The sequence below is a fragment of the Penicillium waksmanii genome (genome assembly GCF_028829765.1).
Source record: "Penicillium waksmanii strain IBT 27052 chromosome Unknown utg000004l:1.0-5674109.0:1.0-5678898.0, whole genome shotgun sequence".
NCBI classification, from domain to species: domain Eukaryota; kingdom Fungi; phylum Ascomycota; class Eurotiomycetes; order Eurotiales; family Aspergillaceae; genus Penicillium; species Penicillium waksmanii.
In genome coordinates this window covers 4,959,246-4,985,384 of record NW_026643251.1, presented here as the reverse complement: position 1 = coordinate 4,985,384, position 26,139 = coordinate 4,959,246, and the positions used below count along the sequence as shown (strand labels likewise).

At 50.7% G+C, this 26,139-nt stretch overlaps 11 protein-coding genes across 11 annotated transcripts; 3 read left to right on the top strand and 8 right to left on the bottom strand.

Annotated features, from left to right (window-relative positions):
• Window positions 1-306: 306 nt before the first annotated feature.
• N7481_004678 (FAD binding domain protein) lies at window positions 307-2,326 on the bottom strand (the record flags this gene model as incomplete). Its single annotated transcript, XM_057263897.1, has 4 exons — window positions 307-854; window positions 923-1,009; window positions 1,134-1,648; window positions 1,719-2,326. The coding sequence occupies 4 exons, from the start codon at window positions 2,324-2,326 to the stop codon at window positions 307-309; spliced, it is 1,758 nt and encodes a 585-aa protein (XP_057125558.1).
• A 696-nt stretch (window positions 2,327-3,022) lies between these two features.
• Window positions 3,023-5,023, bottom strand: N7481_004677 (uncharacterized protein; the record flags this gene model as incomplete). The annotated part of the gene is made up of 1 exon (XM_057263896.1): window positions 3,023-5,023. One exon carries the CDS (start codon window positions 5,021-5,023, stop codon window positions 3,023-3,025), a length of 2,001 nt encoding a protein of 666 aa, XP_057125557.1.
• A 312-nt stretch (window positions 5,024-5,335) lies between these two features.
• N7481_004676 (uncharacterized protein) lies at window positions 5,336-5,658 on the bottom strand (the record flags this gene model as incomplete). Its single annotated transcript, XM_057263895.1, has 2 exons — window positions 5,336-5,526; window positions 5,607-5,658. The coding sequence occupies 2 exons, from the start codon at window positions 5,656-5,658 to the stop codon at window positions 5,336-5,338; spliced, it is 243 nt and encodes an 80-aa protein (XP_057125556.1).
• Window positions 5,659-6,288: 630 nt separating this feature from the next.
• On the bottom strand, window positions 6,289-7,811 carry erg13 (hydroxymethylglutaryl-CoA synthase; the record flags this gene model as incomplete). Its single annotated transcript, XM_057263894.1, has 3 exons — window positions 6,289-7,499; window positions 7,583-7,685; window positions 7,752-7,811. The coding sequence occupies 3 exons, from the start codon at window positions 7,809-7,811 to the stop codon at window positions 6,289-6,291; spliced, it is 1,374 nt and encodes a 457-aa protein (XP_057125555.1).
• Window positions 7,812-9,124: 1,313 nt separating this feature from the next.
• N7481_004674 (M28 family metallopeptidase) lies at window positions 9,125-11,761 on the top strand (the record flags this gene model as incomplete). The annotated part of the gene is made up of 2 exons (XM_057263893.1): window positions 9,125-11,518; window positions 11,579-11,761. 2 exons carry the CDS (start codon window positions 9,125-9,127, stop codon window positions 11,759-11,761), a joined length of 2,577 nt encoding a protein of 858 aa, XP_057125554.1.
• A 1,069-nt stretch (window positions 11,762-12,830) lies between these two features.
• Window positions 12,831-13,839, top strand: N7481_004673 (acetate uptake transporter family protein; the record flags this gene model as incomplete). Its single annotated transcript, XM_057263892.1, has 4 exons — window positions 12,831-13,180; window positions 13,268-13,442; window positions 13,509-13,532; window positions 13,660-13,839. 4 exons carry the CDS (start codon window positions 12,831-12,833, stop codon window positions 13,837-13,839), a joined length of 729 nt encoding a protein of 242 aa, XP_057125553.1.
• Window positions 13,840-14,014: 175 nt separating this feature from the next.
• On the bottom strand, window positions 14,015-16,179 carry N7481_004672 (uncharacterized protein; the record flags this gene model as incomplete). Its single annotated transcript, XM_057263891.1, has 5 exons — window positions 14,015-14,404; window positions 14,468-14,756; window positions 14,828-15,212; window positions 15,261-15,967; window positions 16,028-16,179. The coding sequence occupies 5 exons, from the start codon at window positions 16,177-16,179 to the stop codon at window positions 14,015-14,017; spliced, it is 1,923 nt and encodes a 640-aa protein (XP_057125552.1).
• Window positions 16,180-16,464: 285 nt separating this feature from the next.
• Window positions 16,465-18,189, top strand: N7481_004671 (alpha-keto acid decarboxylase family protein; the record flags this gene model as incomplete). The annotated part of the gene is made up of 1 exon (XM_057263890.1): window positions 16,465-18,189. One exon carries the CDS (start codon window positions 16,465-16,467, stop codon window positions 18,187-18,189), a length of 1,725 nt encoding a protein of 574 aa, XP_057125551.1.
• Window positions 18,190-18,681: 492 nt separating this feature from the next.
• On the bottom strand, window positions 18,682-22,195 carry N7481_004670 (DUF1765 domain-containing protein; the record flags this gene model as incomplete). The annotated part of the gene is made up of 3 exons (XM_057263889.1): window positions 18,682-19,666; window positions 19,720-21,269; window positions 21,350-22,195. 3 exons carry the CDS (start codon window positions 22,193-22,195, stop codon window positions 18,682-18,684), a joined length of 3,381 nt encoding a protein of 1,126 aa, XP_057125550.1.
• An 872-nt stretch (window positions 22,196-23,067) lies between these two features.
• On the bottom strand, window positions 23,068-23,286 carry N7481_004669 (uncharacterized protein; the record flags this gene model as incomplete). The annotated part of the gene is made up of 1 exon (XM_057263888.1): window positions 23,068-23,286. One exon carries the CDS (start codon window positions 23,284-23,286, stop codon window positions 23,068-23,070), a length of 219 nt encoding a protein of 72 aa, XP_057125549.1.
• A 2,065-nt stretch (window positions 23,287-25,351) lies between these two features.
• Window positions 25,352-25,898, bottom strand: N7481_004668 (uncharacterized protein; the record flags this gene model as incomplete). Its single annotated transcript, XM_057263887.1, has 3 exons — window positions 25,858-25,898; window positions 25,722-25,797; window positions 25,352-25,602 (listed from the first exon to the last, which is right to left on the bottom strand). The coding sequence occupies exons 1-3, from the start codon at window positions 25,882-25,884 to the stop codon at window positions 25,352-25,354; spliced, it is 354 nt and encodes a 117-aa protein (XP_057125548.1). The 5' UTR covers window positions 25,885-25,898.
• Window positions 25,899-26,139: the final 241 nt, after the last annotated feature.

The following is a 26,139-nucleotide window of genomic DNA, read 5'->3' as shown; positions in this document are numbered from 1 at the left end:
GACCGATTATCTACCGAACAAGGGATTCTTATCCACATTCTTTTGCTATCTTTTTCGCCGGTGCAGAGACCAGCATGGCGGGGATGAACCGGTGATTTTCAAGAGCTTCGGGAATGAAGGGAGGAATGGATGGACCGGTTTTTCCTAGGAGCTTGACGCTGATGTGAGTGACACAATAAGCTTAATCGCATTGCATTACATGATAAACTGCTGGCCGAGCTGTCCCACATCCAGATAGTGCCCAGCGATCAGCGGATCGTAACCAAGCCCCGTCCCCTAGGGGAGGACAAGGAAGATAGCCCTAGTTTACTCCTCCGTGCTGTCATCACCAACCAGTGAGGCATACCGATTACCCAGCCCACAGAACCCCTCGCACTGCTCCCCAACCTCTTGCTTCTTCTCCAGAATCTCCTCCAGGCCCCAGGCGATCCGCTCCGCACCAAGTCTCGCGCCTTCGAGATTCGGAGCTCCGGGCCCTAACCGGAGCCCTGCCATTCTTCCCGTCATGAACAAAGGTACGTCTTCTCGCCACATGAGATCATCTGTCAAACAGGGCAGTCCCTCTTTAACTTCAATTGGGTATTGGGCATTCATATCGCTCAGTAAGGACATTTGGCGGATATCGGCGCCCGCCCCTGTTGCAAAATAGATGTAGTCGATCGGAGGTAGGTCCGGAATCGGTGGATCAGTGACCAAGCTCCAGGTTTGCGTCTCTGCATTGAACTGATGCGAGCTAATCACCGTACGCGGGTGGATCGACGCGCGGTGATGCGCGGCATGCTGCTTCACGATCCGAGTGTAGCGGGGCGTGATGCTACCGCCATTTCGGGCCACCTTGATCATTTCCAGGCGCTCTATACATATGAGGTCAGATGATTATTACCCCTTGGTGGAAGAAGGAGTTGAGTCGTTATCTTCTTACCCTCGTCAGTGTCAGCAGACCAAAACGCTGCTTTTTCCCAGTTCTTATATTTTCCCATCCAGGGTAGACTGATATCGAAATGTTTGACTAGTTGAAATTCATGTTAGCATGTGAATATCACAGGTACTAGCAGCATCACAAGTTGACAAATTGAACTTTAAATGCACCGTGACGAATCAAAAAATTCTTCCGCGGGCACACTAATACTCACCCTTCATATCAGAACGCATCAAGAACCACACCTTGGTCACACCCTTCCGAATAGCCATATCAACGATCTGCGCTGAAGAAAGTCCACCTCCCACAACCACCACATTGGTTTGCTGTCGGCGCTGGATCTTATTCTTCACATTCGCACTTGGGAAAGTCTTAATTTCCATACTGTGGCAGCATGCCGATGCACCTTCTTCCTCTGTTGATGGTTTCCAAGGGAGTATTTTGGATATACCCGCTCCACCGGCTCCTATCGCAAGCACTACGGCTTTGCTATAGAACTTCTGGCCGGTTGAGGAAGTAAGAGTGAAGATCTTCGAGTTTGATACCGGTACATCTCCACGCTCGGGGAGGAAATCATATGTGATCCCCGTGATCTCCTGCTTTAAGATCTGACCTTGTCCATCAAGATTGTATCTGTCGATGATGGAGTTGCAGTAGTCTGTGAAGAGATCCGTAGATGGAGAGTAGTAGTCCTTGCGGTCTCTTTCGTCGATCTCGCCCCCGATGGATCTGTCAGCAAATACTATATGTTAGCCATTCAATCCGATTTTCGACAAAGGTTGCTGTTTGTAAATCTCACTGCTGCTTTCCACCTTGTCTTCTCTTCTTCTTCTTATGCTTGCTCATTTCCTTCCCAACACAGCCAGAAATTTCCCACAGATCACTCTCCCTCCCTACCTCTTGTGTATAAGCCAACATGCCATCCCGATCGCTGGGGTCCGGATGAAAGAACATTGGACTGCGTAGCTGCTTTATCTCCAAAGTACGGAAAGCATTATTCCATCGTTGCATCCATTTATCGCCCGTGCCGTCGAGAACAAGAGTAGAATATGTCGAATCGGAGGAGTTAGTAGAAGACGAAAGCGAAGGCACAGACGAGACCGAATCGATTGATCCTCGGCGCTCGTTCATATTCTGACCATGTTCTCCCTGTCTGATATCGCAGGGACATTTCTTCGCTGCATTCCATTTCTCCGCCCGGACCCCATTCATCTTGCTGTGTCCCGCCTGAACAAGCTTCATCCTCCCCGTATGCTTCTTAATCCAATGATATCGCTGGTGCTCTTCATCCGTGAACATTGCCGAGGGCGTTTCTTCTTGTAAGCGGGCCGCGACACCCAATCCACAAGGCCCAGCGCCGATGATAATGACATCACGGATCTCGTTTTCGAAAGATGAGGCGTGCATCTTTGGGCGTGACTCTGGGGTACGAGGCGAGCAACTTGTAACTATAAGTATTGATTGACTTTTCTTTTTCTTTTCTTTGAACAAAAAAAAAGAAGATCGTCACTCGAAATGAATTCAGATTTGGGAGTAAATTTCTTAAATAACACGCACGGCCTTTGCCTGTCCTACTCCCTTTCTGCAATGTCCTCATGATACACGGCCACCGAGGTACTCTTCCCCAAGGTCCTTGACATTTTGATACAATCAGCAGTTCAAGATGGAAAGGAGGCTCCTCCACAACGGTACGTGCTGCTTGTGGGGTCTGTCGGGGTGAATGGGGACCTTAGGAGTTCCTTGCCAGTAAAGAAATAATGGAGCTCGGAGCTTGAAAGTAAAGCATGAGATGAATAAGAGATTCTAACGAGAAATTGCCAGAAAAGAAAAGGTATTTGGAAAGCAAATTACATTACTATAGAAAAACACAAAGGGGGAATAGCAACGCAGAAAAAACCACCAAAATAGCCCCCCCACCGCGCAGATGAAATGTAATATAAATGCCCAGTGAATACTCAAGAAAAAAAAAAGAAGAAATAAAACCGAAAAGTGCCAAGCCAAAAGATGAGAAGAATAAGTTAAGGAAAATCATAACACTCATTATCGCTCATCATCAACTCCAAAACCCAAACGCCTGTTCCAACCAACTCCGTACACCTATACCTATTTATGCCATTTCTTCTTACCATCCGCATTCCTCGACCGAGGAACACCACCACCCTCCCGACGATGCCATGCATCCTGAGGCCAGACCCATCCACGCACGCGTTTAGCATCGCGACGCTCACCGATCTGAGGCTCGGGAATCCATTTATCTTTCGCTTCCGGCAGGATGATCTGCCGTGTCAAAGCTCCCGGTCCGCCAACGTTGAGGTGGGCAGATGGTTGATCGGGGAGCGGTTGTGATTTTGACAGCATGAGTAGGAAGTATAATGCCAGGCTCGCTGTCATGGGCGTTGAGGAGTATCCATCATCGAACTCTGATTCGGGAGACTGCTGGCGGGAATTGATCGATGATGACGATGCATGGGAAGATGATGAGAATGATCGTGCGCTGATGGGCGTTGCTAGGGGTGGTGCTTCGCGTGTGGTTGGTTGCTGCGTAGCCGCGGTTTTGAGTGGGATTGAAGCAGCTATTTCGAGGAAGCCGAAGTATGGAATGTCGCCGCCCATATCGCAGCCTGCGCGGACGCAGACTAGTTCTATTTCTGTAATTATGAAGCCATATCGGCAGGAGTGCTCGCGCATGCATCTCTGTAAATGGGCTAGGCCATTCAAGTACTCGACACGACGGTGGGGTGCTTCGTTGCGCATTCCCGTGTTCCAGCGGTCGAAGCTCTTAACGATACCAACAAGTCGTCCGCGGGGAAGACCAGCGCTTGTGTGGTCTGTATCATTGGTATAGTTTGCCAGAAAATGAGGATGGCCGTGGTTCTTGTGACCGGTGTGTCTCATATCTGGTGCTGCATATAATTGGAGGTGATCTGGGCCCTGAGAGACTTTTAGGGCAGCATTAACGCGTGGCGCATATAGGTCGCGTATAAGGCTGACAAGACCGGGCTCAGACTCAGGCGCGAGGCGTGAAGGGGCCACTGCAACCGGGGGAGCAAGATTGGCCGGGATTTCCGTATTTAGAAGCTGGGTGAGTCCGTGAATTGAATCGAATGTAGCCAGTGAAAATGATGTCCAGCTGCGGAGATTGCGAATGTCCCACCAAAAATAATCGTGCATACCACGAGTTGGGACAACGCTCACATTACGAACAAGATTGATTGCTTGAGTAGGAGAAGTTAGGTACGACATCAGGTTGGTTGATGGCGAGATAAGTTCCTGCTGGGGACTAGGTAGAGGTTTTGGAGATTGCTGGGCTGAAGAAGTCTGCTTATAGCTGTATTGCGGTGTTGGAACCGTCAATGGATGAAGTGGGCGCACAGGGCTCCGCTGAGGTGCTTCGGCCTTTGGGGGACCCTGAGAATATGATGAATACACAACAATGTTCGGTGTTACAGGAGTCACCGGTGTGCATGGAGTGCAGGGGGTCGTCTGTGACTGCATCTGCGGTACAAATTTGGGAAGTTGGCGATAAGTGGGATAGCCATAACGGCTCAGCGTAGCTTCATCGATACTGGAGGTAGAGACAGCGCGAGAATGTCCGCCACCAGCTTTTCGCTTGTTTGAAGGAATTGTCACTGGTGACGATAAGGCGGACGAGCTTCCATGGCCGGTAGTGATAATTGGGGAGATAGGAGAAGCCAAGGTAGCTTGGCTATTGGAACCTGCCCTGTTTCGTTGAACTGGGGCCCTACTTGGATACGGGACAAATCCCGGAGGGTTTCGTGTGTTGGACAAGACTCGACGGTGGCGCAGAGGTCCACCTGCAGAGACAGGTTCGATCACTACATCTTGAGGCCGAATCTTCGGCAAGAGAGCCGGGCCATGATGATGACGAGTTGGTGATGTGGTAGGACTTGTGTTGCCAGTAATAGAAGACCAAGGCGAGGATTCACTCGAATAAATGGATGAATTGGATGCATTGCGGCTATGAGCCGAGCCGATACATTCCGCAAGAGGAAGCTCCGGCGGTGTTGTCGGCTGGTAGCGAGCGTACTCCAGCGACATGGTTGGAGGACGGCGACACTGCTTGTTTGACATCTCGACAGCCATTTTGTGGGGATATGTCCGAGTCGTGATAACGAATGTAAGTCAATGGCGATGACCAATGTAAAGACCGAGCAGGTCGTTCAAGATTGAAGACCGTCCACTTGAAGAAACAGAGACACGATGTAGAAGGAGAATGTTTGGATATTAAATGTTAAACGATCAGCAGGCTCAAACAAGCCAAGCATGGGAGCATATCTTAAGACCAGGGCCCACTGACGAACCCAAGGCGATCAGAATAACCTGAAACATGGAGAAGGAGTCCATAGGGACGCCAGCGGAGGCTCCTATTCTTTTTTTGGGATCCTAGTCTCCGATCTAGAGGAACTTCCATGCGATGAAACGCGAAACTGCCGACAATTTTGCCTGAAGTCGCGCGACAGGGGACACTGAAACCTCCTTCAGGGACTCCGTCTGGGCATAGTGCGGTTTCAGCGGACAGTCGCGCGTTAAAGTGTTGCTATATTTTGCAACAGCTTCGATATCATTCTTCAGATCCCTTCTTGGGACTAGCTTGCTGCAAGACGAGCGAACGCTTCTAAATTCAGCAACAATTAGGTCACATTTCCCAGGTAATTAGCGGCCTCACCGGTTGAAGGCGCATGCTCCTTGGGAAAGCGGCTTGCTTCAGGAATCGCCATGGTGGGAAGTGGGCGGTTAGCTGGTAGCAGGATAAAAATAGCTCGGCGAGTACTGGGGTGCATTGGAAGCAGGGGGAACGTTAGTGGGGAAGAGATGGAGCAGTTCATGGGGGAAATAGAAGTGTGAGGTGTGAAGGTGAAGTGTGATGTCTCTCGGCGCTTACAGAGGTGTGCGTAGTTCGACTACGCGCCGGGCGATCGGCGTCACACATAGCGCCCGGTTCCTGAGACTTAGAGAGAATGTCCCATAATTAGCAGCTAATCTACGTTTCAGAAAAGCAAGCAAGCGATCCGTGACAAAGAGGAAGAAGAATGGACAAAAATTAAGAAGAAATTTTGTGCATACACACATGTCATATCATTACTTAGTACTGTAGTAACCAGCCTATTTCGTCACATCCATCCCAGTAAAAAGGGAGGAATTAAAAACATAGCACAGAAGAAATGTGAAAGAAAAAAAGAAACGAAAAATACGCAAGGGTGATTTTTTTCCCTTTCCTTGCGTGCTCTATCAGGCCGCAAAATCATCACAGAACGCTTTGGGGGGAATCTTTTCTGGAACCGTCTAAAAAAAGGTCATGATGTCCAACGGTAAAAGAAATGGCGAAAATAAAGAATTTCTAACACCGTTTATGCCTTGATCTCGTACTTGCGACGGAACATGTCGTCAACCTCGGTGAGATAGTAGGTACCAGACTGCAGGGTATCGGTCTTGCCAGAGGGCTTGAAGTTCTTCTGCAGGTGGGCGTGCTCACGCAGCTTGCACATGTCATCGTAAGCCTGGGGGTCCAGGACAGTGCGGCTTTCCAGGCGGTTCTTCAGGTCCAAGTTCTTTACGATGTGAGAAACGTCACCAACGATGTTGGCACTGAACAGGGAGCTAGCCAGGCCGGAACCGTAGCTGAAGAGACCGATGCGCTTGGGCTCGTTGGGGGAGAACTCAACGTGGCTGAGCAAGCTGGCAATGCCGGCGTAGACGGTAGCAGTGTACATGTTACCGCAGAGAGTGGCAACCTGGAGACCGGGCTGCACACGCTCGGCGAAGCGCTTCTTGGTCAGAGCCATGAAGGTCTTCTCGACAGCCTTGTCGGTCAGAGAGGCAGTGTAGTCAATGTCACGGAGCTCAGGGGCGACCTCGGCGAAGGCGGGGTCGGCGGGGTTGGCCAGGAAGTCGTTGTAGAGCATACGGGCGAAAGATTTCTGGACCAGCTTGCAGGTAGGGGCGTGGTACAGGATATAGTCGAAGCGGTCGATGCCGGTCTTGGACTCGGTGGCACCGTTGGTGCCGTTCTGAATGGCCTTCAGGGTTTGCTCGCGGGTACCGTAGGCCTTGTAGCAGGCATCAACGGCCTCGGTGTAGCAGCGGAGAGAGAAGTGACCATCAACGACGGGGTACTCGCTGGTGAGGTCGGGCTTGTAGAAGTCATAGGCGTGGGTGATGTAGGAGGCACGCAGACCGGGCTCGAAAACAATAGGGGCGTCGGGGCCGATCAGCATGGCGACACAGCCAGCACCACCGGTAGGGCGGGCAGCACCAGCGGCGTACAGGGCAATATCACCACAGACGACAATGGCATCACGGCCGTCCCAGGCGGAGGACTCGAGCCAGTTGATGCTGTTGAAGACGGCGTTGGTACCACCGTAGCAGGCGTTGACGGTGTCAATACCCTCGATGTTGGTGTTGCCGTAGGGGGCAAACAGCTGCATCAGGACGGACTTGACGGACTTGGACTTGTCCAAGAGGGTCTCGGTGCCGACCTCGAGGCGACCAATGGACTGGGGGTCCACGTTGTACTTCTTCATCATGTTGGCGAGGGTGGTCAGGGACATGGAGTAGATGTCTGCACGGAGAACCAAAGGTTAGTTTGATGGGTTCTTTGTGGAGTGCATCTTAAACAATTGCTAGCAGAGAGAGCAAACTCACCCTCGCGGTCATCGCAGAAGCTCATCTTGGTCTGGCCGAGACCAATGGTGTACTTTCCGGCACTGACACCATCGTGCTTCTCGAGGTCAACCTGGTCGACGCACTGTAGAAGATTGTATGGTTAGTCTTGAACAAAAAGGGGGAAACCGCTATTGAGATAGGAACGAACCTGAGTGGGGAAGTAGACCTCAATGGCCTTGATACCAATGTTTTGGGGACGAGCAGCCATGGTGGGGGAGGGGTAGAAGGAATCGGAGCACGAAGTACAAAGGATAGGCAAAGCGGCACAACGAAATGCAGAGAGAGAGAGAGAGAGAGAGAGAAGGAGGAGGATTGGAGGATGAGGAGGAGAAGAGAGCAGAAGCGTGCCTGTTTAAAGAAAAGAAAAGGCGGGCCCTGAAGGAAAAAGGAGGTTGTTGTGTACTCGGATCTACACTGTACGATCAGTCACCGTGCACTTTTTTTTTTTTTTTGGGCAGTGGGGGAAACCTCCTTTCAGCCGGAAATCGGAGTGATCAGAGTACATGCATTCAATTATAATTAAATCATATAGCAGTATCTGCAGTATGCTGAGTACCACGTAGAGTGTATACTCTCGTTCTATTCTATAGTACACGATTCTACTGCATCTATACTAAGTATACGGAGTACGGAGTACTATAGTATTATAGTTAGTACTCGTACTACATCTCCCTCACCGCCCCGTCTGCAGTGTACAATGTATCCTCTGTACCATTCCACTTTCATTCCACCTACCCCCACCAGTTAAATCAAACTATAGGGTTAACTGCAGACTGCACTTGGCCATCTTATCTCAACCCAGGTCCGTATCCACCATCTTGCAACATTTCCCTGAAACTCCTCATCATGGGTGGATCGCCACACATGGTGACATCCGTTGTCTCCGCGTGGCCTCACGGATAAAGTCATTCTCGAGGTCATATAGCATCGGTGGCGGTCCGGAGTAGAAATGACTGGTTTGCGGTCATCTGTGTATGTCTGTGTATGCCAGTTCCTGTCCTGTACCTGTGAGTGGACCAAACACTTTTGGTCCCCATAATTGGGCAGCGCCGGGAAGTGATCGCCCTGGTGTAGGTCGGTCTAAGTATGTATACTAGTAATGTCTGCACTTGGATTGTCCGAGGTCCAGTCTGTAGGTAGACTTCATTTCCCTCCCTCTCTCTGGCGAGGTGATTGTCCAGAGTAGAAGGGGACTATCGTGGTAGTTGAAGGAAGATCAGTGAGGAGTGGAAGTTATTAGCATTGGCATTGGCACAGGCAGTGACATTGATTGGTCTTGGCTGGCAACCGCCCCTTCTCCTTCTCCTCCTCTTCCTCCTCCGCCTCCGCCTCCTCTTACAACTTCCATCTCCATCCCCTCCCCCCCCCCCCCGTCTCTCTCTATAATCTATCTACTCTGTACATTCACTTCCCTCTGGGATCATGTCACTCACTCCTTCCATCTAAATCATATCATGATCGACCAGCTCCCATCCGTGTCCTTCGCTTGTCACGGCTCCACCTGGGAGTCTACAATCCGCCATGGGCGACGATAAGTTCGACTACCAAGCTCTCCCCATCCCCTCCTACGAAGAAGCCACACAATCATCCTCCTCGCGATCCAATCTCGATGAAGGTAGCGAAACCGAACGACAGGGTCTGCTAGATCGCAATACTTCCCATTACCAACCACCCACCGTCGAATCCGTCCGGAACAGCCTCGATGATCTCGCCTCCTCCGTCTCGGGCTCGGCTCGGGGATCGCTGGACGAACTGCGGAGGGAAATTGATCAGATGGAAGTCGATGACTCCGCTCACGCTTCCTCAAGTTCTCGTACCCAACTCCGACAGCGGTTCTCGAAACGCCTCTCCAGTCTGACGCGAACCCTCTCCGCAATTCAACGGCCCCTGCAACGATACCTCCCGAGCCTCCCGCGATTCACCCGCCCAACCATCGATCTGAGTAATGCACGAGAACGCTTCCGCGACCAAGGCTGTATCATGGTCCTTCGAATGTTTGCCCTGCTGCTTGTCGTCTCCTTGGTATACGTCTTCTTCATCGGTGACATCTTCAATCTGAATAGCCGGATGGTCATGGGTCAGTCGTACAGCGCCTCCTCCGTCGAGAACTTCATTCAGGGCCACATCAACGAGACAAATATTATCGAGAATCTGAAGCGGGTCACGGGTTTTGCTCACATCGCTGGTACCAAGGGTAGCTACGTCCTCTCGGAGTGGATCGAGCAGGAGATGCATAGCGCGGGGTTCGATGATATCCAGCGGGAGGAATTCCAAGTTTATCTCAACTACCCTCGTGAAGATGGTCGCAAGCTGGCCATCATCGATCCGCCTCAACTGGTCTGGGAAGCGACTCTCGAGGAAAACGACTCGGAAACCCCGGTATTCCATGGCCATTCCAAGTCAGGAAACGTTACCGGTCCCTTAGTATACGCCAACTTTGGCTCCCGCGAAGACTTCCAATTACTCGCCGACCGAGGCATCTCATTAAACGGCTCTATCGCTCTCGTTCGTTACTACGGAACTCAACCGGATCGTGCACTGAAGATCAAATCGGCCGAGCTCGCTGGCGCGGCAGGCTGTATCATATACTCCGATCCGTCCCAGGATGGGTTTGTCAACGGCCCAGCCTACCCGAAAGGTCGCTATATGCCCACAGATGGCGTTCAAAGGGGCGGTGTCAGCCTAATGTCTCAGGTTGTCGGTGACGTGCTAACCCCCGGTTACGCGTCCACCCCAGAAGAGAAGGACAGGATGTCTCCGGCAGATAGTCCTGCCTTGGTACAAATTCCAAGTCTTCCCATCTCCTGGCGCGATGCACAAAGACTTCTTCAATCTCTAGAAGGCCATGGCTCTAAGGTCCCAGAGAAATGGGTTGGCGGGGTCCCCAAGATTCAAGGCTGGTGGACAGGGGACCAAGATTCCCCGACCGTTCATCTAATGAATCTACAGGATGAAGAGGAGCGACAGCCAATTTACAATATCCATGGCAAAATCCTTGGGCTGGAGGAGCAAGATAAGAAGATCATCATCGGAAACCACCGAGACTCGTGGTGCTTGGGTAGTGTTGATCCAGGCAGTGGTACCGCCGTCTTCATGGAACTCATTCGCGTCTTTGGTGAGCTGCTCGTCTATGGATGGCGGCCATTGCGGACCATCGAATTCGTCAGCTGGGACGGTGAGGAGTATAACCTTATCGGTTCCACTGAGCACGTGGAGAAGGAAGTGGACGAGCTCCGCGCCAACGCCTACGCCTATCTCAACGTAGATGTAGGCGTGTCAGGCCCCAACTTCCGAGTCGCAGGGTCGCCAGTCTTTGAGCACACGGTGACGTCGATCTTGAATCGTATCTCTGATCCATTTGCCAATAAGACACTGAAGGATATCTGGGATGAAAAGAACCAAAAGATCGATCCTCTTGGCGCCGGTAGTGACTATGTCGCTTTCCAGGATATTGCCGGCACTTCGAGCATCGACTTTGGATTCGAGGGGGAACCCTTCCCGTATCACAGCTGCTATGAATCATTTGAGTGGATGTCAAATTTTGGTGACCCTGGCTTCGAGTACCACAAGCTTCTCGCCCAGTTCTGGGGTCTTCTCTTGCTGGATCTCTCGGAGAATCCCATGCTCCCCTTCGACATGGAAGCATATGGACGATATGTGACCGGCTGGGTGAAGGATTTGGATGAATTCGTTAAATCTAAGAAAGCGGACGTCGATACGAAGAGAATGCATGAGGCTGCAGCAACTCTAGAGGCCAATGCCGCCCAGTTCCAGGAATGGACTCGGGTATGGCATGATAGTGTGTGGGGTTCTGGTGGCTATGAAAGTAATGTCATGGCCATTCAACGGGTGAACCACAATATGCAGATGGCTAGCTTCGATACCCATTTATTGGATCTAGCCGATGGCGGTGGTGTGAGTTTTGGATCGATTTCTTCCCCTGTCAAGCTCAAGCTAATAATCGTGTGAATGCAGATTCCCAATCGCACTCAATTCCGCCATGTCGTCTTCGGACCCGAACTTTGGGCTGGATACGATGCCTCAATCTTCCCCGCCATTCGGGACAGTATCAACACAGGCAATTGGTCGCTCGCCCAGTATTGGATCAATCGGGTTGCTGACACAGTTGACATTGCTAGCGGCAAGCTCTTGTCCTAGTTGTAATTTACATTTTTCCCTTGCTACGACCACCTCACACCCTCTTCTTCCCTCTTGTGCATACTCCTTACGCTTTGGTCACACTCCTTTGCCTCTTCTGTTCGCATCTCCCATCCATGTCCAACTCGAGCATTGTACAGCCTAGCTCGACTGGACCCCCTCTCGTCCTCATCTCCCCCATCCTTGCATATTAGGAAAGCTTCCACCTTTTTTCTTTGGCGTGTCATATACCAATGGGGCTTCTTTGTATTATTTTGATAGCGGCGACCTTAGATTTCTGCTTGAACTGAATAAGAACACTCATCGAGAATAGTGCAGCTGGAACGAAACCATGCCGCCGTACTGATTGGCCCCTCATCAGCAAAGGTCCATTTAGACCTGGAACCTGGAACTTTTAAGACAAGGATTATTAGCTAGACCACTGGGCAACCAGGCCCACTACCCCTCGATCAAGGATATAAGATTCACTTCGGCTCAAATATTCGGCAACAATAAAGTTTCCACAGGAGGTCGGACCCATTGCTGTCGGAACACCCCCAAGAAATACCGAGGTCGACTCCGATCCCCACCAAACCAACTCTATTGTCTCAACCATCTGCGGTTCCAAATCCTCACTGCCCACTCATCTGGGGTTTCTCCGCATTTCCCCAAGCGTAGGGTGCAGATCTTCGTTCGCAGTGGATCATTCGCCCCCTCATTTTCAAGATCTGTGCTCCTCCATGACGCCGCTATATGGACCTACGGTCGTACGGAAGCTGTTTCTAGCTCCAATAGCTTGAGTTGATAGTTTAATTTTTGGGTTGGTAGGGTCTTTTAAGGGGTTTGCGACTCTCATTGGTTTTCTGATGAAGGGGGGGAGGCACATGCGTATTTGCGTGTCGCGGACCAGAGGAAGTTGATTTCGTACTCGTAGGCATGTTTATAAAGGTTGAAGAGGTTGGACTCTCAATTGAATAACAAGTCAACTTTGATTTATCCCATCTCGACTGGATACCAGCCCTCGGCCATTTTCCTTTTCCTTTTCCTCCCTTGTATCTTTCCATTCAATCCCCTTATACAATTCTTCACCATGGCATCCAACAATGCCAAATACAACACAACCAAGCCCCTGAATAACCTCGCTGCCTCCGATTCAAACACAGACGATGTTGATTTCGGTCGGTATGGCCCATTATCCCACATCAACACCGCCGAAAGCCGCCTTCCAGCCTTCGGTGGTGAATTCCAACCGGGTCTATACAAGAATCCCAAGAACCGCAAGGTCGCGAACCCCGCCCCGTTGGGACTCTGCGGTTTCGCCCTGACGACTTTTGTCCTGGGCTGTGTCCAGATGGATGTGCGCGGTGTGAACAAGCCTAATATGATCGTTGGCCCTGCCTTGGTATATGGTGGATTAATTCAACTTCTTGCTGGAATGTGGTAAGTTGTCACAATGTGACATGATTTGAATAAAAATAAAAATAAAAATAAAAAGCACGGTGTCTGACATTCATTCTCCTCAAAAAGGGAAATGGCCATTGGGAATACATTCGGTGCAACTGTGCTCTCCTCGTATGGTGGATTCTGGATGTCTCTTGCGATTACTTTCATCCCGGGTGGATTCAATATTGAAGGAGCTCTCATTGAAGCCGACAATGGCTCGCCGATTATGTTCTATAATGCATTTGCGATATACCTCATGGTTTGTCTCTCCTATGACCTATGATCTTTCGTGGGGCGCAGAGCAAAATCAGCTAATCTTCACCAGGGCTGGTTCATCTTCACCTTCCTGGTTATGTTATGCACGGTCAAATCGACCGTGGCATTTTTTCTCTCTTTTCTTCTTTGTCGACCTTGCTTTTCTACTCATTGCTCTGGGGTACTTTCTCCCGACCGCGGAAGGACTTCCGAACTCCAAGCTTCTTGAAGCTGGTGGATTGTTCGCTCTTCTCGGAGCGTTCCTGGCTTGGTACAATGCCCTTGCTGGAATCGCAGATAGCAGTAACAGCTTCTTCCTTGTCCCTGTTATTCACTTCCCATGGTCGGAAAAGAAGCGAAATGAGAGACGGGCTAGCAAGCAGGACAGCAGCAATGCTTAATGATCTTCTAAATCACAACGGCGAGCCCTGGAGACGCTAGGATCTAGTTAGTGACTCGGATGTGACATGGATACCTGTTAATAAGTGATGACCTATGGTAGCTGAAATGATATTTTATGCTATTATTCATACAAATTTAAATTTGGGTATCATGTTCTCAAGACCCTCGCTACAACTATACATTGGGCAATGGAGGATCAATCGCCAATAGAGACGGATGGTCTGCCAAGCTCTGCCAGAATCCAGCTTCGTAGTCCCACAGATCTTGGCTCAAAAGAGCAGCCCAATCCTCATTCCCATCATCATGGCCAGCTTCAGGGGGCGGGGGCGGTACCGAATCCGAATGGAAAGAGTCCAAAAATCGTTGGATGGTTTGCGTCGCGCGAGATAGCAATGCGAAGTTTGGATCTCCGGATCTCACTATGGTCCCGATTTGGACCTCGGCCACAAAGACACTCAGATCTCGGAGAATCTTGGTACGCGAAATGCTTTGCGTAGCGTGGGACTGTTGTTTCAGTAATGCAAGAAGGATAATCCCTGCTGCTGGAAGCCCGTAGTACGCGACCTAGTTCAAAGTTCAATAAAGAATGGCCAAGGCAATATACATTTCACGACGGGAAAGACATACCTTCCATATCAATCCGGTTCCGGAGTTTGTCAGCTGGTCACGAAGAAGAATGGCCTCTACCACAAGAGCCAGCATCTGCCCTGCGGTCTCGATAATGGGAATATCCGGTTCCGTCATGGTATTTAGGAGCAATAGGCGGAGTAAGAAGAGAACGTGGAGATGATTTAGGCGTACATGCGCGAGAAAGTCTCGCTCAAAAGGACTCCCGGCGCACTGCTTGAGACTACTCTGAAGCCGGAAGTGATTGGGTAGAGCCTTCCACTGTTCCTCAGCTTTGCGCTGGATTTCACTTTTAAGAAGCTTGATTAGTTTTCGGTTGATGCTTTTATTCCCCGCCGTCGAGTCAATGAGGAGACCTACCTAGCCTTTGCAACGCAAGAAGCGTCGCTTTTATCCTGGAGAAGCTCCCATACCTCTTCCTTTAGTGAAGCGCAAAGTGCCGACCAGCGTGTATCGGCTCGATATCCCACTGTGGTATCAGGATCCCAATCATTAGTGCTGCCATTTACTCGCGCATTCAAATCACAAGATGGAATCTGAAAGTGGCAAAATCGCTTGTTCATCCTTGGCGGTCGACCTAGAAAAATGCCAATGTTCTTATCTGCAGAGTAAATTCGAGCAAAGGCCGCTTTGCGCAGATCTACAAGAAATGGCGGTATGCCCGTTTTAGCTTGAGTATTCTCATGGTAGCCGAGAGCGAAGGTTGAGGAGATGACGTCGCCAAGTTTACGCCATGAATGATAGCCTTGTTTGGTTAGTTGATAGTTGGAGCCAACGCAGTAAAAAGACTTACTTTGATCACCGTCGACATATGAGTGTACGATGAAGTTCTCGTATTGAACAATTAACTGCAGATCATTGAGGCAGTCTAGCGAGAGCGAAATCTCTAGAGAGAAATCACACAACTTCGTAGCCAACCGGCGAAGAGTATACTGTTGCTCTTCGGTTGTGTAAAGAGCCGGGAAAAAGGGGACATCAATTGTCGCACGACTAACTGCCGCGAAGAAGATCCCGAGGGTCTCCCATCGAGCATAGTGATCTAAAAATTGACTCGAAAAGTCGGCAAGATCGGTAGATGCGTCGAACTGCAATGGTCGTGCCGAATTTTGCAACAGTCGCCTCGCATAGACTAGATGCCAGCTCTCGTCGTGTGAATCAAATAATTGGCTGACGCTTTCAGCGCATTGAGCGACAAAGGGCTCTGCAAGTGCAAGGTTTGTGCCTTTTGCCAGCCAGAACTCCACCAGTTCTTTCATGGACAATAATGAATAAAGGGTCAGCAGATGTCTCAATACATCTGCCCCCTGTAGCAATAAATGATTATCGCCAATCCATGGTTCGGTTGCGACTTCAGGGCCCAAAGCATGAGACCCAGCGCTGTGGTCGTCCGGAGTGATGTGTTTGAAAATTGCAGCATGGCTGGATAATCCCAAATACCCAGGATTAGGGTATGGGTTACGCCTAGGGCTGAAGGATGGCGATGGATCAGGAGATTTCAAGCTAATTGAAAGTCAATATGTAAGATCTAAGTGGAAAGACAGTTTCACGAATACTCCTCACACTGGCTTTTCAATTCTCCGACGCTTGAACGGTGCAGTGCGGTAGATGCACACACCTTGCGTGGCCTGGCAACGCGAGCAGACTGGCTGTTGGTGGTCGCAAGCCAACTTGGACTTACGACAGGCCTCGCAGGCCGCCAGTCGCGACGCCATGACCATTGGCTGCTTTCTCCGCAGAGTAAGGGAGTCGAGTCAGCGGCACTGACACTGATACTCACAGTCCATCGGCGGTTCGGCTACCGACGGCTTGTCGGCGATAAAAGAGTTCAGGTTGGAGAAAGAGAGGGGAGGATTGTAAGTGGTCACTGGGAAAAGGCGGGAAAGCGGGGCGGCCGCGGTATAAAGCCAACAGCGGACTAGATGCCGCTCCAGAGCTCCCCTTCTACAACTATTCCAGGGCTTTTCTATACAACACATAATCACATATATCCCATTACTATGGCCTCCGATACTGTCAAGCTGGGGGATTACCTCTTCACTCGTCTACTTCAGCTCGGTGTCACCGACATCTTTGGTGTCCCAGGTGACTACAACCTGCGCCTGTTGGACTATGTTGTCCCCGCCGGCCTGCATTGGGTGGGAAATTGTAATGAGCTCAATGCTGCGTATGCGGCCGATGGCTATGGTCGTATCAAGGGCCTGTCAGCTCTCGTCACAACCTTCGGCGTTGGCGAATTATCTGCCGCCAATGGTATCGCAGGTGCTTATGGAGAGAGATCACCTGTCGTTCACATTGTCGGCACGCCACCTCGCCCACTTCAAAGTACACGGGCGTTGATGCATCATACTTTCTCTGATGGAGAGTACGGTCGCTTCTCTGCCATGGCAGTTCATATCACTGCGGCTCAGACCAAAGTGACCGATACAACGACAGCCCCAGACAAAATCGACTGGATCCTGCAACAGGCGCTGCACCACCAGCGTCCTGTATATATTGAGATTCCGGATGATATGCCAGATCTTCTTGTTTCATCTGCCAATCTCAAGTCTTCTACGATCCGCGTTCAGTCTGCTCTAAGCCCTCCACACGAATCCAAAGTTATCAGCCGAATCTTGGATCGTCTTTACAGTGCTCAACGCCCATTCATCCTCGTGGATGGCGAGAGCCGCTCACTCGGAATCTTGGACCAGCTTGATACCCTTATTCAAAAGACCAATTGGCCTACATGGACCACTGTCTTTGGAAAGGGTCTCGTCAATGAATCACACCCGAACGTGTATGGTCTGTACGCCGCAGCATTCGGCGACAAGCCAGCTCAAGAGTACTTCGAAGCCGCCGATTTAATCTTGACATTTGGCCCACACTACAGCGATACGAACAGCTACTTCTGGACGACAGTTCCAAAGGACGCAGTCGCCATTTCATTCAAAGACGACACTATCCAAATCGAAAGCGACACCTACCGAGACATGTCCGCCAGCAGCGTCCTAACCCAGATCCTGCATGCATTAGACAACACCCGCACAACTCAAGTCACCGGCCCTCCAAAGGTCGAAGTTACCACAAGCGATATCCAAGATAGCGACATAATCGCCCAAAACAACTTCTACCGCCTCGTGAACCCCATCTTCCGCGAAAACGACATCGTCCTCGCAGAGACCGGCACAGCCTCCTACGGCGGCCGCCACTGCAAATTACCCCCCAACTCCCGATTCTTTACCGCCGTCACCTGGCTTTCAATCGGATACATGCTCCCGGCTACACTTGGCGCAGCCCTTGCAAAGCGAAGCCTAAATCAAGCAACCGGTGCCTCGAACCAGACGATTCTAATCACCGGCGAGGGAAGTCTCCAGATGACCGCGCAGGAAATCAGCGTTATGATCAAGGAGAAGTTGAATATTCTGATATTCATCATTAATAATGAAGGGTACACCATTGAGCGGGTCATTCATGGCCGGAAGCAGGCATACAATGATGTGCCTTTCTGGCGACACACTCAGGCACTGAACTACTTCGGTGCGGACGAGGATCAGATCGCAAACAGTGTCTTCACTGCGCGGACCTGCGGTGAGTTACAGGAGGTGCTGAAGAATGAGCGTGTCCATAGTGGAACTGGATTACGGTTGGTTGAAGTTGCAATGGAGAGGGAAGATGTGCAGGGTCCCTTGCTCTATCTGCTGAATAAGCAAATTGCCGAGGAGAAAGCCGCAGCAACGAGCTAAACTACGCAAGACTGGGATATCAACTTCATCACTATGGGTCATCTATTTCTCTAGCTAAGATCTACAAATAATAGAAATTGAAACTGGTAGATTTCGAAGTGAATTTTTTTAGAATTGCTCGGTGTCTCACTATGATTACCACGGCCAAAAGTGTGCAGTTCGCTCCAAGAACAAAGAGAAGAAAGGGCGAGGAAAAGGAGAGTGACAACAAGAACAAGGAAAACCTTGGAATCCAGCCCTGGTAAATAATGGTTTAAAAAAGGCCCTGAATACGCCATGCCCTATGCCCCATACCCGCGATGCACACGGTGCGGTTTGATGTAGAAAGGAATCAAAAAGAGAAAGAGAAAAAAGCCAAGATTAATACACATGACTTCCCTTACCCATTACCAGGCGAAGTCAGAGGCGTTTATATTCGAGCCGTTGGAGTGATCGACTGAACCATGGGTGGTGGCTCTGTCGAGTCGAGGAGTGTGGAGTGAATGAACGCCCTTATTTCCGGAAGCTGTCTACTCCTAGACTTGGCGTTTCAACCATGCGGTCAGAAGGAACACCTTCGTCGCGTCGTCGGGCGAAGAAGCTGTCGCATTCGGAAACAATGTGTGCCCACTCGGCCAACGCACGACCAGCGTATTTGCTGGGCACAAGATGGTCGTAGATAGGTTGGGAGGGTAGTTCGGGGAGAGGTGAGTTTTTGGTCGTCGGTGTCCTGGTCTGGTTATCCGAGAGGAGAGTTTCGGATGAAGGTTCTGTCGTGGTTTTTTTGGCGTTCATAGGTTCTTCCGCGGTATCGCCATCGCCGGTATTCTCCTGGATTGAGGTACGCTCGGAGTCTGCGTCGCACTCAGATGACTTGGAGGGCGAACGCCGGTGCTGGACATGCAGCTGCGATGCCACTGGGAGACACGGCGTGAAGAGGCGCTTGTTTTTGGTGGGCCATTGCGGCCGGTCCATCCATTCTAATGAGAATTTGAAGAAATATGGCTGATGCGGCGTCTTGGGTCGGATAAGCTCGTCCGTGCTGTTATTTGGTGTCGGCTCGTGCTGCTCCAGGCATCTGCTCTCCGTCATCATTATTGGCTCGGGGCCTCCACCGTCAGACTCGTCCGAACTGCTGTTGCCTCCGCCGCTTTCAAGTGATCGGTTGCTTGACGAGCTGCTGAACATGTTCTTAAAAAGTCCCCACCGTCTCTTCGAAGATGTGCCATCTGAACCAGTTGAGTCCGAAGAACCAGATCTCCGGTGCGATGTGACCTTTTCCGGTGGAACCGGTGGAACAACACGGTCAAATGAGACGAAAAGATTCACTGGAGATATCTGATTATCACACCGAATTATGATGATCCGTCGTCCCGGAGCCGGCGTACAAGGGGCAGACGACAGTGGAGCAATGAGGCCGGCTTCTGCCTTGTACTGGAATCCAATATAATACTCCCATACTTGCAATAATCGCTCAGAGAGCAATTCATATATCGTACTACGATGAAAATTAGTTTTAAATGACCACGAGGGGAAACATAGCACACTCACGAATCGATTACCGATGGTTCCCCATTGAACCGGCCCATTCTCCAGCATAAAAGGCGATGATAATAGGCACGCACCATCGGGCTCCAGTGATTGAAATAATGGAAGAAAACGGGTTCGTGAAGAAGGAAGTCCAGACAGAGGCTTGCCTTTCTTGCGTCCGTCGTAGTCCAAGTGCCCCAAATGCAATAAATGAAGGAGAACACCCGCACCTCGGTGAGAGAATTATGGCTCTGCATCATTTGCCTGCATACCCCCTGCCAAAATCCCCAGTCGAACAATTCTCTTTCAATCGATTGGGCGTATCGTGTAATTATCGGAATGATCTCTTCAACAAAATCACAGAGCAGGAAGCATGCATTGTGGTCAAACAAAGATATTCGCTGAGCTGCGATCTTGAGGAGCCCGCAAAATGTCTCTGCGTAGAGTAAGCGAGCTCGATTTGGCTCAGACGACGATTCGGATAAGAAGTCTCTGAGCAGAATGATCAGGCGGTTCTCTGCCATGGATCGATGGCCGTTCCTGCCACCCCCTAGAGTGTGAGAGGAAGCCGAAGCATCTGGTGATTCAATGAAGTCGTCGAAAGTAATCGCTGCTGCATGACTATTGCTCTCGGGCTGGTGGAGTGATTGTTTATAAATTGTGTCCTCAATGACAACAAGTAGCTGTGCCTGTACCAAGAGTAATCCTGGGGCTAGAACCCGCTTCGCTTTCTCTGTCTTGGGTGGGCAGTATTCAGCGTATAGGATATGGATGTACTTGATGAAAACGAAGAACAAATCTGTGTCTCGTCCACACCAGCGAGCAATCCATGGACCATGCCAGGGAACGTTGGTAGTGTTTAAGGGAGCCTCGGGCTTTCGGCGTAGGTACCGCAACAAAGGCGCGTGTGAATGGAAGGCTAGAGGTCGAAGAGCAATCGGAAAGCTCAATGCAAGCTCCTGGGTGTACGGTCGCATATTCCCGGTTCTGGATGCAGCCGATTCTGCGAAGATGCGGCGGAAGACGTTTGGTGACGTGTTCCACAGACGAACCAAGATATCTGCGACACCTGGACAAAAGAAGAAGGCGTACGCACAAACCTTTCCACAGAATGCCACCAGACTGGCTGGAGCGTGCCTCATAGACATACGTTCCGCCACGAATGCCATTTGAGAAAGGAGGTTCTGCACAAAGATATTTCGGATGTTGTGATGAATCGACTCAACCAAAAAATCAGACCCAGATGAGCCAGATCCTTCGGAAGTCTCCGATACAGAAGTTGACGCGTACTTCAACGAATCCGCTGGACCGCCGCCCTGCTGTGTTGTAGGAAAGGGAATGCGCCATTCTGGCCGAGTCATAATTCCCACCACTGCCTCAAGAAATACGGGTCTGTCGGTCCCTGATATTGATTGATTGTGTTTCCCATTGAGCATCTCCAGTAGCCCGATCCACCATTTATTGAGGATATTGACTCGGCGATCCAAATCTTCGGGTCGGAGATTCTTGCATGATGCGTGAAGATGGTGACGGCCGAGAAAAGGGAGGAGCGAGGTACGAATCACATTAGCCTTTAAAGAGCTCGATTTCGATTGGAACCTAATCTCGGGTCAGCAACAATCAGACCAAAATTTAGTCATTTGGGGCGTACTTTTGATAATCGGCCTCGAGGCCGCGAAATATGCCCCAGAGCTCGTCCTTCTTCCGCGAATGGTCGGTTGTGTGGCTCGCAAATGCTGCAACATTTTCTGCGGCTCCCTTGGGCATTGGGGGGAAGAACCGGGGTGGACACAGATAGAGACGCAGTGAACTTTTCAAACGATGTACGGTGTCGTAATGAGCTTCCAGAGGGGCTATTTGGCGATCCTGGGATTTCTTCGTTCCCTCCCTTAGCCACCATAGCTACCATGGGCCGCCGTGGTCGTTTGTAGAGAATCGTTCGCTTCCGCGCGGGCAATCCCGAGTCCGAGTCTGTCGCATCTGTTTGACGGGGTCCGGACCTCGTCGGCGACTGTTCTTCTGATCTCTGTTTGGCTCTCTTGGCCGATGGGGACGGTGATCGGGACGAAGATCCCCACGGTTTGCGCGCCAGGCTCACTATCCGTCCCGACATGGTACGGCTCTTAGAAGGGCGAGCTGCCGGTTCTGGCGCTCGGGTCTGCGGTACCTTGGCCGCGCCATCTTGCGTTTCTGAGTCTTTCAGGTCTTCGGACGAGGACAGAGTGAAATGGGATACCGAAACAGGGGGTTTGTTCTTCGAACGGAGAGAGGTCCGGCGTAAAATGTCCTTTCCAGCAGCCACGCTTTCCTTGGTCGGCGACTCTGCTAGGATGGGTACGGCGTAATCGGAGAAGGTTCGTCTCAAGGGCGGTTGGGCGTTTTCGGTGGTTGTTTGGCTAGGGAGGTCTGTGTAGCTGGCGGCGCGAGATATTAAGGAATTTTCGTCATCGTTCTTATAGCTGGCAGTAGTTGTCGCCTCTGGGGAAGGCGAAGACATTGTCTTGGAAAGGGAAGCGCTCAGAGAAACAGCTGTCGAAGAGCGGACATTTCCCCCGGGAGGCACCGCAAGACTTGTGAGAATGTGTTAGGTGTCGAAGAAGGCCAGCTCCTCCATGCACACCGAAGCGAATCTCGACAGGCAGATCCTCAGACGCGCTGCATTGCAAGGTGGAGACCACGGCGCACGGCAAGCGTCCGAACAAGTGTTCCGAGAAAGATCTCTCAGAAGTATTTGACTAGTCACACAGAGGCAAAATCTTGTTGATACGTGCGCACACACATCAAACGGAGAGTCGGTCTGAGTAGAGAAGAGATAGGTCGATCCTGTCTGCAACTCTGCGCGAACGTCCAAGGGCCAATGGAGCGAAAGATCGGCGGAGGAGAGGGGAGGAGTGGATGAGCCGAACAAGGGTCCCTCCTTAGGCTAAGGTATCGGTATTTCGGGAGGCTTGGGCGGGGAAAGCGGAAGCCAGGGAAGCCAGGGAAGCCAGGTGTGAAGTGAGGGAGATATAGGACGGAGAAATAATTGAAGGTTGGAGGAAGGGGGTGGGGAGGTGAAAGAAAAGAGGTGCGGTTGGAGGAAGTTTCCAAATTGAAATGGCAGGACAAAAACAAAAATTATGATGGCACTTCGTAACAAACACTAAAATTATTTGGAGCTTTTCTAATTTGAGGATTACAAGTATTCTATCTGATTCCTCTTTACAGCCTTCGCCCCTCAGGTGAGACACACTGGGTCACCCTTTTTTGATTCCCCCCCCCCCCCCACACCCTCACTCCATCTCTTTATATGAGTATCTTAACTCCGTATTGCTCCATTTATTTTCTCTAGCTCCTTTTCTACCTCCCTCTTTCTCTTCTCTTTCTCTTTCACAACTCCACTATTGATCCTCCTTCCCAATCCATGGCTCCGCTGTAGCCATCACTCTCGCGTAATCCCAAACTGCCACAGGTTGCACAAGTCCTGAAATGCATAAAGGTCGTCAAGTCTTGCCGGCCCCGATTGAAAGCTAGGACAAGACTAATGGCGGCATTTCCGGATGAACTTGTCCAAGTCTCAATGTCCATAATGTCCATGTCCATGTCCATGTCTATGTTCATGTTCATGTCAATATTGACCTGTTACCCGATCCGCCAACCTCCGGGAGGGGCCAACCATGGATTCATTCCATTCCTTTGGTCCGCCTTCTGACATTCTTTTATTTTATGCGTGGAATGTCGCCTCAATGGCACCATTGTCAGCCCTAATCCACAAGTACAGGAACAACACAGCACTGCAGGCTGAAGTTCAGCCAACCCGGACCGGCGTAAGATTCTCCCCACAAATTTGTTAGGCAACCACTGGGCTTGGTACTACTCGTACTTAGACAATAGCACTGCCCCATTCCTCAAGCGGAGGTATAGGAACAACTGTCCACTTCATAGCTGTTGCAGGGTCCAGCCATACCCAGGCAGATTCGCGATCGAATCATTGGGGGGGGGGTGTCATGCATGTGAATCGGAATCCGAACAGATCAGAAGTCCCAACGATCGCAATCGGCTCTGCAGGGGTGCCAACTGGTAGAGGCTTAAACAGTCATGGATGGGCCATGCCATCAGGAGATGAGTTTGGCTTTGGCTTTTGTGCGATTACTCCAGTGCACCCAGAACTCGACGTCAATACGCAAACACTCCCCGCGTCGGGTTCGACGTCCACGTCAGGCAGAATCGTCGAGATGAGGCGTTTGTTCTGCAGGTGTACCAGTAGTTCAACGGTGAAACCCGGCAGAGACGATCTGACCGCCAGAGGAGAAATGGTCGAATTGACATCTGGCGGGAAAAAGCAAAGAGAGAAGTATAAGAGAGGAAAACCAATATACACATTGCATATACTCATACGTCACCAAATGAACCTTGAAGCATGAACTTGAGATCTTCTCCACAAGGTTTGTACATCAAGTTATGTATACATACCTCGCGATGTGCATGGAGCTCCACCACAAACACAAATTCCAAAAAAAACCCCTCTTGAGCCGCATTGAGGGGATCTTGAGGTTTTGTGTTTCATGGAGCCAAAAATCTGGCCATTTGATACCCGATTGGCAAGATGGCCGAGTTGGTCCAAGGCGTCAGGTTAAGGTCAACCTTAACTCCAATTTCCTGATCTCCGCAAGGGGGCGTGGGTTCGAATCCCACTCTTGTCATTACTTTTTGCTTCCATCTACTATCTTCCCTTCAAGAGATCCATAAAGAACCTCTATGTAAACCTTTAAGCAGCATCTATCTTCTCTTTTTGCAAAACTGAGTTTATTATTTCCAAGTGTCGGACTAAAGTTAGTTTCTCACCCCCGGAAATGCAGAATGATATGATCCCGGTGACATTGATCATGCCCCTAGATTCCACCGGAAATGTCACATTAACGATTGTTGATTGTGAATCGCTCAATACAAATTGTCTGACACGTCAGATTCCATGAGGAATGCAATGCTTTCTACGACTTTCTTTTGCAACGTTGCTACCTGGAGCATACTAGCACATACTGCAGGTGTCAATCTGTGGCAACTCCAATCTTCGGAAGCTCTTCATCCGAAAGCGCCCCTCTCTCCATGAGCTATGTACCTGAACTCAAAAGTTTTTAACGGCCCTCATTTAGACAGATCAATCCGAAGCCCTCACAATTTCAAGACCACCTGGTCTGGTCGTACGCAATCAATTCCCCCGACACATCAGATTCAACGTATTAACCCCCGCCATGGCTTGCATGGCATCATTGGTGACACCAACAACCTAGCCAGATATCTATAAGTGGCGTATAGTATAGACTTCAGAATACTTATCACATTACAATGATACAATATATGCATTTACAATCTCACAGCCACCCTTGGTAAATGTCTACCAGTCGTATCTCATGAGTGCCACTGGCGTTCATACATGCCGTGGGAAATGCAAGGCAATTCATACCGAAAGGATATCGTGACGCAAATGAACAGGTCTCCGGGAAAAAAAGGAAAGGGAGAAAAACAGATCAGGAACAAAATAAAGATCAATGTTTCAGTGGCCTAATTTACAAGCTTCAGGACCCAAGGGGCGGCCAATCTGGTGAACACCACAGACATGCACAACCGTCCCCTCATATTTCCCCAGACCTTGCCGAAGAAAAGAAAGGGCTATCTAGTGGGCAGCGGCGGGAGTCTCCTCCTCCTCCTCGAACCAGGACTCTTCGACGGGGGCGGCCTCGCCAGCGGCGGCCTGACCCTCAACCTCGACCTCCTGGCTCTCGTAGGCGGAGAGCTCACCGGCGAGGTTGGCCTCCTCGGGGAAGCGGGAGCCTGGGGGAGAGCGAACTTCTGGACGTGGGCATCGGCGTCGCCGGCCTTGATGGGGATGGGCTTGTAGGCCTTCAGCTCGCGAAGGTAGAGGTCCTGGACAGGGTCGGCTGTGAGGGGTTTCGTCAGTCAGTGGGCGCTCAGCTATCAAATGCCGACTAGGAGTAGAGAGCAGAATAGGTTGGAAGCTTGTCGAGAAGACGGTGAGAACATACCGCGGCGCACAGCGGAGGTGAGGAAAGTGCGGGCGACGGGGACCTGCTGCCGAGAGACACGGGTGAAGAGGGAGCGCTGAAGAGGAGGTTCGTGTTAGTCGGTAAAACCTAGCGCAATAGCTCGGTTGCAACTCACCGAGGCGCGGAGAGACTGGGACATCATCTTGACGGTGAGAGTGGTCGCTGAGGCCGAAATGAGAGGAGTGGTGCTCGTCAGGATGGATCTGATTCCGTCGTTCCGTGTCGAACGTTCAAAACGACTTCTGCTCGGACGAACTCGGCTTGGCGTCAACTCACGTGACACGGTCACCTGATATCTGGAACATCTGAGTCCGCGCAACCAGATTCACTCTCACTCTCTTTGTCCCATCTCTCCCCTGGCCCTCGATCCCCTTCCCTACCCTCAACCTGTCCCTGG